At 37.8% G+C, this 17936-nt stretch overlaps 1 protein-coding gene across 2 annotated transcripts in view; it reads left to right on the top strand.

The window, feature by feature from the left end:
* PDE6C (phosphodiesterase 6C) overlaps positions 1-17605 on the top strand; it is a 56817-nt gene extending 39212 nt beyond the window's left edge. For both annotated transcript variants that reach the window (XM_034777258.1, XM_034777259.1), the window contains 8 exons: positions 5275-5362; positions 8310-8410; positions 9733-9840; positions 10119-10182; positions 11895-11969; positions 12110-12193; positions 13180-13333; positions 17371-17605. In XM_034777258.1, coding sequence (XP_034633149.1) covers positions 5275-5362; positions 8310-8410; positions 9733-9840; positions 10119-10182; positions 11895-11969; positions 12110-12193; positions 13180-13333; positions 17371-17447 — 751 coding nt within the window. In that variant the 3' untranslated portion in view covers positions 17448-17605. The remainder of the gene's footprint in view (positions 1-5274; positions 5363-8309; positions 8411-9732; positions 9841-10118; positions 10183-11894; positions 11970-12109; positions 12194-13179; positions 13334-17370) is intronic.
* Positions 17606-17936: the final 331 nt, after the last annotated feature.

Raw genomic sequence — 17936 nt, 5'->3', positions numbered from 1 at the left:
AACCTTTCCTCATAGGTCAAAGTTTCTAAACCATTTATCCTTTTTGTTGCTCTCCTCTGGACTCCCTCCAATTTGTCCACATCTTTCTTAAAGTGTGAAGCCAAGAATACAGTACTCCAGTTGAGGCCTCACCAGGACCAACTAGAGCAGGACGATTAGCTCCTGTGTCTTATACATAACACTCCTGCTAATAGACCCCCAGAATATTCGCTTTTTTTTTGGCAACTGTATCACATTGTTTATTCATTCAATTTGTGATCCACTATAACCCCCAGATCCATTTCAGCAGTACTACCACCTAGTGATTTATTCCACATTTTATAGTTGTACATTTTTCCTTCATAAGTAAAGTACTTTGTAAAGTTTTTTATTGAATTTCATCTGATTGGTCTAATTTCAGACCAGTTCTCTAATTTATCAAGATAGTTTTGAACTAATCCTGTCCTCCAAAGTACTTGCAACTCCTCCCAGCTTGGTTTCATTTGCAAGTTTTATAAGCACACTCTCCACTCAATTATCCAAGTCATTAATGAAAATATTGAACAGTATCAGACTCAGGACTGACCCCTGTGTATTACAGTTTGACCATGAACTAGTCTTTGAGTACAGTTTTTCAACCAGTTTTGCACCCACTTTATAGTAATTTTATTTAGACCACATTTTCCTGTGTATTTATGAGAATGTCACGTGGGACTATGTCAAAAGCCTTATTAAAATCAAAATATAGCACATCTACTGCTTCTCCCCATCTCCATGGCCAGGAACTCTGTCAAAGAAGGAAATTAGGTTGGTTTGGCATGATTTCTTTTTAACAAAACATGGTAGCTATTACTTATAACCATTATCCTCTAGGTGCTTACAAAATAATTGTTTAATAATTTGTTCCAGATATCGAAGTTAGCTTGATTTTTCTATAATTTTCTGAGTCCTCTATGTTGCTCTTTTTCAAGGTGGGCAAACACAGTATTTTTCTCTAGTCTTTTGGGACCTCAGCCATCTGCAATGAGTTTTCAAAAATAATCACTAATGATTAGAAGATTGCTTCAACTAGTTCCTCTTTACATACCTTAGGATGAATTTCATCAGACCCTGCCAACTTGAATACATCTAAGTTATCTAAATATTCATTAAGCTGTTCTTTCCCTATTTTCTCTTGCATTCCTTCTCCTTGTTGTTAATTAATTATGTTATGTATGTGGCCACAATTTACCTTTTTAATGAAGACTGAAGCAAAATAGGCATTAAACATATCAGCCTTCTGGATGTTGTTCTTTATTGGGTCTCCTTCCCCACTAAGTAGAAGACCTACACTTTCCTTCCTCTTTCTCTTGCTTCTAATATATTTATAAAAACTTCTCTAATTGCCTTTATGTCCCTTGCTGGTGTAACTCATCTTGTGCCTTAGCCTCTCCATTGTTGTCCCTAATTGCTTGTGCTATTCTTTTGTACTCATCCTTAGCAATTGGTCTGTATTTCCACTTTTTCTAGGCTTCCTTTCTGATTTTCAGCTAAAAAGCTTCTGCTGGAGCCATAGTTGCCTCTTATTATTCTTCGTATCTCTCCTTCATATTAGGATTGTTTTTGGAGTTGTATCTTTAATATTGCCTCTTGGAGAAACTGCCAGATCTCCTGAACTCCTTTTTCCCTTTGATTTTCTTCCCATGGGATCTTACCTACCTTTTCTTTGAGCTTAAGTCTGCATTTCTGAAATTCATTGTCTTTATTCTGCTACCCTCACTCCTTCCTGTACTTAGAACCAGGAAATCTACCATTTCATGATCACTTTGAATTGAGTTGCCTCTCACCTTCAAATTCACTACCAATTCCTTCCTGTTGGTTAGAATCAAGTCTAAAATAACTGCCCCCTGGTTTCTTCCTCCACCTTCTGAAACAAGAAGTTGTCCCCAACACATTTCAAGAACTTATTAGGCAATTTGTGTTTTGCCATATTACTTTTCCAACAGATGTCTGGGGAGTCCCCCACTACTACCAGGTCTTGGATATTTATTATTTATTCTAGAAATGCCTCATCTACCTCTTCTTGCTTATTTGGTGGGCTATAATAGTCCCTCTACCATGACTTTTCCCTCCTTTCATATTCACCCAGAGACTTTCAATTGGTCTGCCTCTCATCTCCTTCTGGACCAAGAATATATACACTTATTCTGAGATGTATAATGCAACACCGCCTCCCTTGTCCTTCCTGAACAAGCTGTACTCCTCTATATCAATAGTTTAGTTATGAGATTTATCCCATCAAGTCTCTGTGCTGCCAATTAATTCATACTTTAGCATATGTACTAATACTGCCAGTTCTTCCTGTTTATTCCCCATAATCCTTGCATTTGTGAACAGACATCTAAAATGTCAAGCAAACTCCCCATCCCCACCCCATTATCACTCTTGTTGCTCCTATGGACCCTATTGTAATTTTCTGTCTCCGCCCCTTTCCCCACTGAACATTTAGCCTTCTGTTAAGGTCACTTTTTTTTATACCTGTGGGCTTTTACCACCTGCCCCCTTTGAACCTAGTTGAAAGCCGTCCTTACTAGGTTGGCTAGGCGGTGGGTGAAGATGCTTTTCCCCTTCTTGGTCATTGTGGACATCCTGGCATGGACAGTGGCTTGAGCTCATGTTGGCATGGACTTGGGTGGCTTGCTCAAGATGGCACTTGTGCTACAATGTCCATGCTGCTATTTTTAGCATGCTAGCTCAAGCAGAGCTAGCGCTTGTCTGTCTACCTCGACTGGAAGGCATGTTCCCAGCTGCAGTGTGGACATACCCTAAAAGAGCCGTACTGCCATCAGGTGTGTGATTACAGCTCTTGTACACATACCTAAGCCACCTTTAATCTAGCTACAGTGGCTAAAATAGCAGTGAGGGTGTGGCTGCACAGGTTTTCATGCAGGCTTTAGCACGAGCTGTAAAAGCTACCCCAAACTACTAACATTCCTAGCCCACACCAGGGTCCACACTGCCATATTTTTACTGTTATATTTACCCACACTAGCTAGCTAGATTACAGATAGCACAGTATGGCTACATGAGCTGCAAATCACACCTTCAACAGCAGTGTAGACATACTCTAAGCTATGCAGAGCAGCCCAGGTTTGGGAGGGTGCAAAGTTGGTTTAAAGCCACCTTAGCTTCCCCCTCCACTATGCTTCAAGTTCTTATCCTAGAAGTTTTAACTGGATACTCTGTATATGGCAAATTCAGTGGAGCAACGCAGAGAGGGCTGTGACATATGATCAGTTGACAAAGTAGTAATTTTGACTGTAGGGAGGCCAAATTGGGGGAAGATATGGTAGTTAAGATGGGAGATTAAAACACTGGTCTATGGTGTTGTAATCGTCAGGATGGAGAGATAAAATAGGATTTTCAAAATGTTAGAGAAAGAAGTGGCAAGATTTAATGGCAATGTAGGTGTGTGAGAGCAAATTCATAAGGACATTATCATGGCTGGAATGCAATAACAAAGCATGACCTACTTATTTACTTGTACAAAGTTTGCCAAGTCCATGTAATATGTTGTGTCAAGTCCCCTTAAGATATTGCTACCAGCCCACTACTCATAAGCAACTGTACAGCAAACTAGTGTGATACAGAAAAACAATTTTGTAAGGAAATAGATTTCAGATTTATTTCAAGAGATTATTCTAAAGCTCAGTTTGTAACATATTAGTTTTGAAGATAAGATAAAATACTGTGTGTCCTTTTAGGAATGTGATCAGACAGAACATTCTTATGCGCTCTACAGTGATTTTAAAAAAATAATAGAGAGAGTTAGCTCCACAGTTGGCATAAATAGGTGTAGTTCTGCTGACTGCAGTGGAGCTATGCCAGTTTACACCAGTAAGGATCTGGCTGGCATAGATTGCTCTGTGTATAAGATATTGTAAATGATGTGGGGAGTAGAAGGGTTTCCTTTTCCCTAGTAAATGTTTGCAGTGATGCACACAATTTTATTTTTTTTTCTTTTTACATCATTGTGCATAACTAGGGTACCACTTTTCATCTGTAGGTCAATTAATCTTTCATGCATTCTTTCTCATGATATATACTGTACATTGTAATCACTTGCTTCTGTGCATTTGCTAGCCAACAAAAACTCCATAGGCTCTCAGTCCCCAGTAGCTAGGGAACATAATAATCATGATCTTTAGGAGAATATCCTGCCAGTAATGCAGAATGACTTATTAGGTAACACCCCTCATCCTCTTCCATGAAGGAATTTTCAAGTTGTACTCCGTGGCAATGGCATTTTCTGATTATTGTCAGGGATTCTCCAGATGATACAGGAGAGAGACAGACTGATTCTTACTGAGCATCACTCAACCAAAGAACTTTAAAAGGGCTGAGGCCAGATCTTCCTACCAGGGTCCTCCCTGACTGAAAGGTCCATTCATGAGGTCAGCCAGGGTGAGCAATCTATTGGGCTTTACCACCACACATGTACAGATTAATGAATGGCATGCACATTCCTCCTTGGTTCACCCCAGAAAGTGACCTGTTAGCCAAGGAAAAGAAAAAGAAAAGCCAAACATGGCCCATATTCAAAAATAACTAGAATAAAACATGAACATGACCCTCTCCCTCACTGCCCAGAACTCTAGTGTAGAGCTGGAATTACTTTTGCTTAACACTCAGCATGAGATAAGAAGAAGTGTTTCTGTGACAGGCTGAAGATGTATGAACTTCCACAGACCGTGTAGTCCATAAAGCTGTAAGTACTTTTTGTGGGATAGGGCCCAAGGAAAGGAAAGGAAATAGCATGAACAGTCAACATGGTAGTTCCATTCAATTTAAGCAAACTATAATAAATTAGAAATGCAGTGGCACGGCGGTCCACTTTGAATGATACCAACTAGAAGAGAGGTCAAGAGCCTACCAACAGCTGAATAATAGGTACGTTTCTACACATGGAAGGTGCATTGATTAAAGAAACAAGAACTACTAATACACAGGACAAAATGGGGTAAATTTTCAAAGGCACAAATGGGAGTTATGCACCTAACTGCTCCTTGTGTTTTTGAAACTCTCTCCCTCAATCTTTTCTCAATGACAGTGCTGAAGGCATATACGTATTGTGTCATTTTTAAGCAGGTATTATTCTGGTCATGCCACAAAACTAGGTTAGTCAAGCAATGTTAAACCATTTCAAACTCCTTCTGTGGAATATGCAGCTTGTTAGAACATTAATACTACAAACTTAAAACAGTCATAAAAATATGTACTTTGAAACATTGTCAACAATTACTTGTTTTTCAACAGATCAGCTTCTCCATTAGCAAAACTTCATGGATCTTCCATTTTAGAAAGACATCATCTAGAGTACAGTAAAACTCTGCTACAAGACGAGGTTAGTATATAAACACTTTCTACTAAAACTGATCAACACCAAAGCTCTTTTATAGATTCTGACCTTTCCAAGAGGTTAAATTGGGTTAAAAATAGCAGTGTAGATGGGGAAGGCACTGCTTGGGAGAGTAGAGAGCACAGGGGTCAGGCATGTCTTTACTCACCTAAGCAGTGCCTCACACCCTACACTGTTATTTGTACCCATGTTGGGGGGAATGTAGTGTATGTACTCCACAAAAGGAGTGTGCAATGTAGCTGTACCTACAGACTTCCTGTGTGCCCTTGGACAAGTCAACTGCTCTCACTATGCCTCAATTTCCCACTTGTAAATGTGTACTACTTCCCTACTGCACAGGGAGATTGGCAGGATAAATCCATAAATACCTGGGACATGCTTCAGCACTATGGTGATGGGAAACTAGATGGGAGCTTTATAAATAAAGATGGCTTCAAACATTTTTGAAAATGTTTTTCTACTAGTTTTTCATACTAGAAATATCAGACCTTAACTTCCTCCTGTTGCTGGAGAAACTTGTCAAGATCTTTGGAGCTCCTGAATATTGATATCATAAGAGGCTGTAGTTTGAACTGCAGCTTTCTTCCCCTCTCCTCCAATTTAAGGGGGAAGAGAGAGAGGCCAACAAGCTTAAACAGTCTAAGAAATACGTCAAAGTCTGAGGCTATTGAAGGCTCAGTATCCTCATTCCCTTCAGTGGAGGGAAATGAGAGCAGCAGCTTAGGTTAGAGTCACGTGTGATATATTATTAGTAGTACTTATGTGGAAAAAAGAATTGCTGCCCTGAAAGGCTTAAAATCTAGACACGGATGAAAGGTGGGGAATGTGGCTACAACATACAAGCAAATGAACATGGGGAAGAATTGGCACTGCTGTGTTACATGTATTGTAGGTTATGTTGTTTGTTTTTAATTGTATATACATGTAGCAGAGTTACGTCTTCATAACATCCCCAAGAACAGAGTGGATCTGGGTTCTAGTTCAATCTGGGAAGATAAGATCTGGTCCATGTACAGTTCACTGACATGGGGTAAAGCCCATCACACAGCTATAGGTCACCTATCCCAGCCCCATCCAACCATCCTCTTTCCCCATGACTCCTCCAAAGGTAACATGTTTTCTATGGGGTAATTGGTGGCCTGATCCTTCCTGCTCCAAAGGTGGTCTCTTTTTCTTAAGGACTTTAGGGCACTTGGTAGTCATTCCCTCCATCCTGCATCTTAAAAGAGGTGCTAGTTAAAGGCTTCTGCTCTCCAACCAATAAGGTTAGAGAGAAGTCACCCTTCACCACTGAGTGAAATCACAAACACACCCACAGCCTTACTGCCAGCACTACTAAAGTGAATGCAGGAGAATTAATGCTCCATAATTCCTAGCTCTCAAATCCATGAAACCCAGCTGGGTTCCATACGACGGGTTTCAAGGATACTACAGCACTGTAACTTTTAGGGTTCCCCAGCTACTGTCTTGGAATTATCAGGCACTTATGACCCTGCTCTCAATTTAGCAGCCGTAGGAATGGGAACATGTCCTCATCCTGTCTGCCCTCTGAAGTGGAGGATGGTTAGGCTGCTATCCATCCTTGTGAATTTCAAAAGGCCATGGGGCCCTTGCCTGGTGTCATCCCCTCCCTGCCCCCTCAATCTGCAAGACGAATGAAGGAGCAACTATGCTCCAAGAGGAGCTGTACAGTAAGGGAGTTTCTGCTATCAAGGAAGAACTAAACCAAAAAAGAACTAATATAAAACAAGATGGCCCTTGGACAGTTGTTCTAGATTCAGTTACTATAAAAGAGCAGACCAGATATTTCACCCATGAAGTTTAGCCACCACAAGGAATATAGGAACTGCTTTGTATGTTTTCATAATCATACCTTATTACAATCCACTGGTTTACATTCCAAGCAAATTCTTGTTTCATTTTAAGATAAATGACACTCAATCTTTATTCTAAGAGGTTTGAAAATGGACAAAATGAAGAGTATGCATCTCCTCAAAACAATGTGGTCTGGATTAGATATGGGAGGGGCAGGGATCCAGCCAATAAAAGAAAATTAAACTATATGGTGAGCATGTATTGGCTGCACACTGCATCATGCAAGTGAAGATTGTAGTTGTTCAGATGTTCTAATAATTTACCATTCCAAAGGAGCTCCAAAGCTACTTTCTATTTTGGTTTCTCCAAGGAAGTAGAGGTATTATTTATTTTAGAGAGACGAGGTGGGTAAGGTAATATCTTTTATTGAACCAACTTCTGTTGGTGAGAGAGACAAGCTTTTAAGCTTACACAGAGCTCTTCAAGCTCTTCTGTGTAAGCTCAAAAGGTTGTCTCTCTCACCAACAGAAATTGGTCCAATAAAAGATACCACACCTCACCCACCTTGTCTCTCCACAGTTCTGGGACCAACACAGCTACAACACTGCATACATATTATTTATTTTGTTATTTTTCTAAAAATTGAAAGATCTAACTACCTCCCAATTTCAACTGTCCTAGATCAAGCTATTCTAAGACATGATTCAACATTCATAGAGCCTTTCAGAAAAAGAAGAAAGCTTGCAGAAATCTCACTCTTACCTTTGCAAACACTGTACTTGTATATTGCTTCTGATAACTCTAAATAAAATGTCTTACTATTGTCACTATATTATCACATCAATAGTAACAGAAGTGTTTAGGCTATGGAATATAAAATAATTTTGGTGTTTTTATTAAACCATTTTCAGCTCTCCTCACAGTACGGCATAAGGTTACCTGTTTTTTTTAGCCACACCTGTTTTTCCAAAACTGTATCTAACATTTATTTTGATTTAAGGAACCATAGATGGCTGTAGAGCAGGCTTATTATAATATACTATAGTACAGCCTGTAGAGTACAAACCAAAGATAATTTTGTAAGAGGAATTGAATTTGTAAACTTTCCATCTTGCAGAGTTTAAACATCTTCCAGAACCTAAATAAGCGCCAGTTTGAAACCGTTTTACATTTATTTGAAGTTGCAATAATAGCAACTGACTTGGCTTTGTATTTCAAGTAAGTACTAAATTATGTATAACTTCCTACTGAAAAAATTCTCAATCCTGTACAATTCATGACTGTAGTTTTTCCTAGTTATAAACAGATTATAGAGCTATATTTTAAAATGAAGTTATTCTGAAAAACTTCATTCTTCAAGCTCGTTATAAGGAATAAGGTATTTTCTTTGATTCACTTGAGACCTTTAAATCTCAAAACACAAATCATGAATTTTCCTCCGTGTCTCATACTGATATAGAGCATATATTTATTAGGCCATCCAAATACACTTTCCATTGACAGTGCACACTATATTTTAAAAGGCACTAAATATGTTGATAGTGTAGTCCAATTGTAGTGTGTGTATGTGATATTTTATGTAGATATTCTGTACTAGAATCACTCATGCTGAAATTGCCAAAATGCTGCCATAAACTTAAACAGGGATGGCCTATGATGTAGAAATTAAAGTATGATAAAAGAAATCCAGACATTAAAAAAAATCTCCAGTGTCAAATGTGTCAAGAATTCCGAAGATCAAATAATTTGTCTATTTACTATATTATCAACCTGATCCACCATCAACTGAAGTCAATGGAAATATTCCCACTGATTAAAATGAATGCTGGATCAGGGCCTAAGAGCTCTGAAGTTTTTCTAAAAAAGACACATGGAACTCTTTTCCTTTAATTGTTTTAAGATTTTTGACACTCAGAGCTGTCAGATAACAGGGAAGTCAACAAGTAATCCATATTCAATGCATTTTTTATAATGAATGATAAATATCTTTAATTATATTAGAATGTTTTATGTATGTTACAACTCTGTCCAGTGAGGTGAAACCTCTAAATGCAAATGAAGAGATTTATTAAGCAATAACTCTCTACACTCCAGCACCTCTCATCCAGAAGGATCACATAGCATGTTACTTAACCTCTCTTTATAAATAGTAATCTTTTCACCTTTTCCAGTTGATTTCTTTGCAGAATCAATCAAGAATGAAAATATGTAAACCCTTACAATATTTGGATAAGATTCAAGAAACAAAATGATCACAAGTAGCAATATACAGATTTAGGAAATCTGTTGCTTTTCATATTAAAGCTTGACATATTGACAAAAGCATTACATGTCAGGAATCTATGGCCAAGTCTATGAGCCATATAATACCTAAATATAACTCCCATTAAAATAGATGGACTTCAATGGGAGTTAGATCTGGACCAAGCCAAACATACTATTTTAGAAAAGCATTAATATAAGAAGCCCCTATTATGCAAAAGCCCAGACATTTTTGGATACCAATACTTTATATATGAAATATTCATATATTTTTACAGGAAAAGGACTATGTTTCAAAAGATTGTGGATGCAGTTGAAAAAATGCAAACAGAAGAGGAGGCAATTAAATATATATCCATCGACCCAACCAAAAAAGAAGTTATCATGTAAGTAGTTAGTATCTTACTCTTCTTTCAATAAATTATCTAGGGCCAGATTTTTAGAAGTATTAAGGAGCCATAAGCTGCAGATAGGCGCCTAGTGGGATTTTCAGAAGTGATTAGGCACCTAACTCCCATTGGCTTCACTTTGGAGTTAGTCCCCTAGGCGCTTTTGAAAATCTCACTAGGCGCCTATCTGCACCTTTAGGTGCCTGAATAAGTTTAAAAATCTGTCCCCTAGGTTTTTTCTCTGTCAGACTTATACTATTTCTGTTTCTTCAAAGGGCTATGATGATGACTGGTTGTGACTTGTCGGCTATAACCAAGCCGTGGGAGGTGCAAAGTCAGGTTAGTATCTCAAAAAGAAAAATTTTGATTTCATACACATTTATATTTGCGCTCTCATTGCATCATCAGTGAATGACAATACAGAAAATTCATTTTATATTGCAAGTCTATAGATATTTAAGTGTAAAACAAAGCGTAACCACTTGCATCTACAAATTGTGCCTGAGAATTGGACTCCATTTTCTGGAAGCAGGGACGAATTAAGGCAATCTATGGCACTAGGCACTCCATGCCATGAGCCCCCTGTGGCGTCACCCCATTGCCCCCACCCTCCCACTTGCGAATCAGTCAATATAGTTGTCCCTGCCTGTAGTATCCATTCTAGCTTTCTTTAAAGGATCCTTGATAACTGATTCTCACTCACTTTTATTTTATCAAATTCTTGCTTTTCTTCTGCCAGCTGTAGGGTGTGGCTTTTAAATAGCATGATCTGAAACTAGACACCAATACACAGACAAACGTAGATCCTTGCACTATTTTAGTTTGACTAAACCACTCTAAAATAGGCTTTTATAGCTTTAAAGAGATCATCTTGCACATCACTACTTAGAAATGCTGTAAGTGCTTGAATTATAGGTATCTATACAGACAAGATGGCTTTAATAAGAGCTGATCTCTTGGGTTACTTCCTTGAACAATTCTAAAACTAGAATTAGATTCTCTGTAAGGCTCCACTGGGATGGAACAGAGTCTATGTAGATCCATAGTAACAAAGGGATAGATCCTTCACACAAAGAATGAAATCCTATTTATTTTCCAATTAGCATCTGAGTATACTAAAAGTAGAGTTTCCTGGTCATGACATCTTGAATCAGCTATGTAAGAGGCAGGCCTAGCAAAAGAGCTATGTCAGGCTCATAGACATCGATTAGCCTGCAGACGGCTATTCTAATTACGTAACACTGACACAAAGTTGCAAAGCATTCCAAGCAGCATACTTTATAATTAGGAGATTTTATTATGTTGCTCTATTGTCTTGGAACACCATGGAAAATGCTATTTTCAACTTTGTACCATTCAGTGAGCATGCCCCAAAATACCATCAAAATGGCAGAGACCATCTGTTTACTAACAAAAGCCTCACACTGCAGCATTCCTGTTCTGTAATTCACCTATCCTGTGTGTTAATGATCCCAGAAAGAACAGTGTGGAGTAGTTTTGTGTCTACACGTTCTACAATGATGGTATTTGCTGTTTTTTATTTACCAGAATTCTCTCCTCCTGGAGAAGCTTTCCAAACATCTCATGGATAACATTGGTAGCAAGAAAACGTGCAGGAGGAGAGCTAGTAGCAAGGTTTCAGTAGTTCAATATGATGCAAAAATGTTTCCCGTCAGTTCCTACATAATTTTGTTCAGCTGATACATACATAATATGCACAAGTAAAAGCATAAGCATTACAGCAAAAAGCATACTGGCAAAATTCAATTAATAGCTGTGATAACAGTATTATACATTTTCCTTCTGTCTGGTAGATCTGTATTACTGGATATATTAGGAATCACTCTGCTAGTTGAAGGACCAGCAGCACTCCTAGCTTGAAAAAAAAAAATTGGTGGTTTTTCAAATGAAATAACCTAATTAATTCTCAATTAATCCTAAACAAAAACGTTCTTCAACATTTTCTGGAAAGACTTGAATACATTCCAGCATCATTCTACAACTGTACTGCTTAATACAACATCAGTAACACAGGAGATTCTCATTCTCAGGTTGCCCTTATGGTTGCGAATGAATTTTGGGAACAAGGTGATCTGGAGCGAACTGTGTTGGAGCAACAGCCAATTGTAAGTATTTTGACATGTTAAATAGCATTATCTTCAATATGAAATAATAGCTTTTGAAGACATGTTTGTCAGTAACAGTTGTCTTATTATTGAAACAAAATGTAGCAAATTCACATTAAAATATTGATATTCTTTTCTAGCCTATGATGGACAGAAACAAAGCAGATGAATTGCCTAAGCTTCAAGTTGGTTTCATTGATTTTGTGTGTACATTTGTATACAAGGTAAGACTAAAACTTTTATTCTTCCTTTGCATTGATTCTAATGACACGAGTGACAAACAATAGTTTGGATTAAAACATTCTAGATGTTAGCAGGACCTTCCTAGTCATTCAAATAGCGGTCATTCAAAGGGTCATGATTTTTCACCTCCTCCTGTACAGTACCACACACTCCTAAAAGGTGCTTAGCATCTTCTGGAGATGTGGAACCCCCTGAAGTCCCAAGGAATTCAAGGACACTCAGCATCTCCAGAAGTTGCTCAGTTCCCTAAAAGATTGAGTTTGAGCTTAATCTCGGAGCTTCACAGAGCCCCATCTAACACGAAGATCATAACACATGGATGGATTGGGGATCAATGAAAAGTATGCACCTGTGCTGGATTAGCATAGGAAGAACTTGAGTTGTTCACATCTTCTAAACAGCAATGTAATATATGTTTCTACACCATCTGGATTTTAAGGCTCTTCCAAAATGCCATGCAGTAGAATGAAATGTAATATTTTGAACAACAACAGGTAAAAGTCCAGTCTTCAGATATCACAAGTGTTATAGTGAGCATGGGCAAAGACATGCCAGGAGAGTGCACTGGGACAGGGGGAGGCTTAGGGAAAAGGGTAGACTTTACAGCACATAATTTGGGCCTTTGATGTTACTGACCCAGTTTGGTGCTTCTGATAAACTCCTACCACATGCCTCATACTCCACCACCAATGGAATGGTACCTGCAAGTACCACAACTACACTTCATCTTTTCCCTTTGCCTAGCTTGTGGGTTTTTCTGGTGCACATCAACAAAGTGCTGAGCTTATAACACAAAACAAACGTAAATCTCTCTCACTGTGCCTGCCACATAATCAAACAGCTAAAACTGGAAAGTGAAAGCAAATGAAGTTTCTGTACATCAACAATATTTGTGTATTCATGCTAGAACCTGAAAACAATCATTCATTATAAATGGACAATTTACTAACTCATATTGTTTATTTAGGAATTCTCAAGGTTTCACAAGGAAATTACACCAATGTTGGACGGTCTTCAAAACAACAGGGTGGAATGGAAAACACGGGCTGATGAATATGAAGAAAAGATGAAAATTATTGAGGAAGAAAAGAAAAAGCTGGAAGAAGCAGCAGCCAAAAAAGGTTAGGCATCTTTAAGGTTTTCATTCATATACTAAGCAACCACTTGGCATATTCTGTCTGAAGCGCACACATCCAATTACACATTTATTTCAGTTTTCAGAGTAGCAGCCGTGTTAGTCTGTATCCGCAAAAAGAACAGGAGTACTTGTGGCACCTTAGAGACTAATTTATTAGAGCATAAGCTTTCGTGGACTACAGCCCACGTGGGCTGTAGTCCACGAAAGCTTATGCTCTAATAAATTTGTTAGTCTTTAAGGTGCCACAAGTACTCCTGTTCTATTTATTTCAGTGCTCAAGTGCTATGTGAGGCCAGAACTAGCAGAATTTGCTTTGTGTATAGTGGAATGATGAGTAACTTGCCAAGATTACATAATCCAGGACACACTGGACTGATGTCCTAGACTGCCATGTTGGAAAGTGTGACAAAATCGCCATGGTGAGACTTTTTTGAACTTAACAAAACTGCTGTTTACTCAAGGATAAAACAGTTGCAGGCACCAGAAGGGCTGAAGAAATGGTTCTCTGTGGGCATCAACCTGTAAACTATTAAGCAATTTGAGCTCGTCTCTGCTTACCCAGAGGATGGAAAGCAAGCTGAGAACATGGACATGCTTCAGTATAATGTCTTTGGAATCAAAAAGCAATGAATATTCCCTAGAAGACTGGAAAAATCTCTTGGGTTGATCTTTTGTCCTGGTCTCATCTTTTTTCACCAGTTTCACTGCCAAAGAAAGCAAATCCCTCCAATAAGTCTAACACTTTCCCTTCAACCTTCCAGGACAGCCCCAAGTTCTGAAGCTAAAACTACATTCTCCAAAGTCAGAGAATGCTGCTCCATGTGAAGCATCAAACACAGCCCAAAGCGTATACCTAGTCTTCTGGATTTGAGATTTCACGGGCTACTTATGAAAGTCAGGGAGGAGATCAATGATGGGGATGAGCTTATTCAAAAGATCTTGATCATACTGCACTCTCACAACATGGTAATTGGAAATCTTCACTGATAGTATAGCTAAGGAGTAAACATTTTTCTTCCTATGACCTAACCTTCAAACAATCTTGTAAGGAGTGTCTACCTGGAAGCTTCCCTTATTTAGACACTTTCAAGTATGCAGAACCTACCAGAGATCTCAGAATACTTTGCTGAGGAACCTAGTAGAAGCTGGTCAGGTTTCCTGGCTGTTGACAGAACTGATGGCAGTTGTTGCCAGGTCTAGTAAACCAGATCCCGTCAACTCTTCATGGACAAAACCATCTTACCTTTTTCCAGAGTCTGGAGAATATCAACATCTCATGAAAGTTCTGTCGGTGGAAAAGGAAATGGGAGAAATAATCCCTTAGATGATTCAATGCAGGTGAACTTCCAGGAGTTAGTGATGACTCAGTAGTTTTACTCTCTTGATGAACTGGAGGTTATAACTAAGTCCAAACCTTTTTCTTCAAGGGATGACAAGAAAGGACTTCTGATTTGGTAAAAACTAAGGCCATAAGATTGAATAAAGGGTGTAAGAGTGAATGAAGCCAACTATGTTATAAAAATAACTGCACTTGGAACATCAGCTCTAAGGGCTAAAGTGTGCCAGCTTTTCAATAGCTGGGCTACTTTGAAAGGCTCAGAAATTACAAGCAATGGCAAATGACTCCAAAAGTGAACTCCAGGCACAATTTCATGAACAAAAACAATGTGCTCTTAAATAGTGTTTTACATCTTCAAGGCACTGTGCAATCATTAATTTATTCATTAACCTTCACAATATCTTCAATATCCATGGGAAGTAGGTAAATTTTCTTCCCATATTATACAGATGTGGAAATTGCTCAAGGCCACACATCAAGTCACCATTAGAGACTGGACCAGAACTAACGAGTTTCTGACTCAATTTAAACAATAAGACTAACCCCAAATCCAGAGAGCTACACTGTAAAGGTGGGTTAAGCATGCTATAAAAGGCATCACTTACTGAAAACTAATTTTTGAAAGAGAAGTCTAGCAAAATGGGTCATGTGTTGAAATCAAAGACTGTGCACATGAATACTTTCAAAGTCTCATATTTTAGAAATATGGCTTAAAGTGTGCAATACCTTATGTTATCATGTCAGGTTTAACATCACAAAAACACACCACCTTTTGTATAAACATGCATGGACTACTGCAACAATAATTAATTCTTATAGTAAAACTGCAGGAGATAAATTGTTTGCCATATTGCACCAGGATATCTATTACCCACGCTTTATAGGTGTGGAGTACATTCCATTTTCTTCTAATCTGATATGCACCTGTATACTTTTCTGATGTAGTAGCAGCAATCCTCTCTCTTTCAAGCTGGATCTATTGGTAAGCACCACACAAGAGACACCAAATATGGGATTTACATCATATTGATGTACTGGGATTTAAGGATGCAACGTCTAGAAGTACTAAAAAGAGAGAAATCCCACTGAAAATAGCAACATTTCACACCAACACAAAGTTTCATCTTCCTAAATTACTGGCAAAGATGATGATCATTTAGGGTCTGATCTTATGCCAACTGAAGTCAATGACACACTCCCACTGATTTTAATAGGTGCAGGATCAAGCCCTTAAAACTAAGATTCCACTTAAAGAACAATCAAATTATATGTCTGGAAAGAATACCAAACTTGCACTCTCACCAGATATCATGACCATTTTAAATTGCTGGTACTTGGGATTACTCAGTTGATGTGATCACTGTGACTTATACAAAATTTGATCACCCCCAAGGAAATATATGCACACAAGCAGACATCTCTAAAGACACAACTGGCCAGGTCCTTTGCAGTCAATGAGGACATTGCCAATTATGCATATTAACATAATTGATGGTATTACAAAAAGTTATAAATTATCCAGTATTTTGAAAATGCACACTGGGATGAGGTCATGCAGATTTACAAGGTACAGAATGTGATAAATTATTAAACCACCAAAATCAAGGCTATGTAAATACAGAACAGGTCAATGGTTTAATTTTTGCAGAGTTTTAAAAATTCTTCTCAGTTTCAAATAGTTGGTTGTGGGTTTGTTAAATTGCTTCATAAAAACTATTCAGAGATACATATGTTGAAATACAGCCATTTCCCTAGATCACACTGACCTGGTTATACCACCTCCTTGTCTAACCATCTGGCAGACAAAAAACAAAATAAACATATTTGCTGAACCACGACAGTGGAAAGTTCAGAACAGAAAATAAACAGGACAAGATATTATAAAATTAAAACAAATTATATTTAATATCATACTGTTAATTATAACCACAAATTTCAGAGAGTAGGGCACTGATCATGTGACATGTTTTAATGCAGGTGGAAAGGGTCGAAAATAACCTAGTAACATGGTGATCCACAGCTTTCAAATGTAAGTTTTAATTCTAATATTGGTATGTCAACTTAAAACGAATCTGAAAACAAGTTACTATACTGAACAGATCAGAACTTAGACCAATAAAAACCTGTGGAATCATTTGAGAGAGATGTTAACACTGTTAGTGACAGCAGTTATTGAACATACAAAAAGTACCTCTCTCTTGATTGGTAACAGATTTCTACAGGGCTAGATAAAAGTTTATATAATCATAATCAACACTTAAGTGAAAGTTTCCATACCCCCCCACCCAATAGTTTCAAAGTTTATAATTGATCCAAGAGTTTATTCCCTTTGCAGGCTTCCATTGTTCAGTTGTGGGGGGTAGGGTGGAGAGGGACAGGATTAAGTATACATAATTGCTGAAACTTTCCAGTAAAAGTGGTTCAGTGTGTGTTTGTCCATTGATAAATGTTGATATTAACTACTGCACCATTTGTCAACAGTTTGGTTGTTCAGTATTAATCAAAAAATATATATAAATCCTGAAAGTGTGTTCAGTTTTCAAGTGGACAAACACACTTGTGTTATAGAATAAAATTAAAATGCATGTCACAAAATTAACATTTATAAAGCAAAAAAATGAAGCTTATTAAAATGAAAGGAATTCACTCATTATTCATATTCCTTTTCTGCTTTTTATTAGCTGAACAAGACGCAGCGAAAGGTGGAGGAGGTGGCGGAGATGATGATGGCAAATCCAAAACATGTATAATTTTGTAATGCATTTCAATGACACTAAAAGAATCTCAAAGTCTATGTTTCTGCTACAGGAAAAATAAAACAAAACATCTAGAAAGAACTTCAAAAAGCCTCAGTGGATTTCTGCAAAGCATAGGGTAGCATAGGCCAAATAATCCTCTTAAACAACTGCCATCTATTCAGTGTCATTACTAATGGCATAAAAGAGGCAGAATCCATTGAAAACTAGAAAACATGAATTATGGGGCAAAATGAGTTGATTATGAGTTCAATTCTTGGTATTGTTTCTTGTCACTCAATTTATATACTGTATTTTTATTAAAATGTATAAATGCTGCAGACCGTCCAGAAAACTATAAATGATTTTTAATGATAGATTACAACCAGTAATATCGTCTGACAAGATCTAAATTGAACATACCAGAAACCAAAAATTGCAGACAATTTCATAACTCATAGCATTACATTTTTATATTATGTTTATTTCTTTCATCTGGACTGAACTACATC

The sequence above is a fragment of the Trachemys scripta genome, chromosome 7 (assembly GCF_013100865.1).
Source record: "Trachemys scripta elegans isolate TJP31775 chromosome 7, CAS_Tse_1.0, whole genome shotgun sequence".
In the NCBI taxonomy this organism is placed as follows: Eukaryota; Metazoa; Chordata; order Testudines; family Emydidae; genus Trachemys; species Trachemys scripta.
Note: the sequence above shows the minus strand (reverse complement) of the source record. Positions and strands in the feature narration are given on the sequence as shown.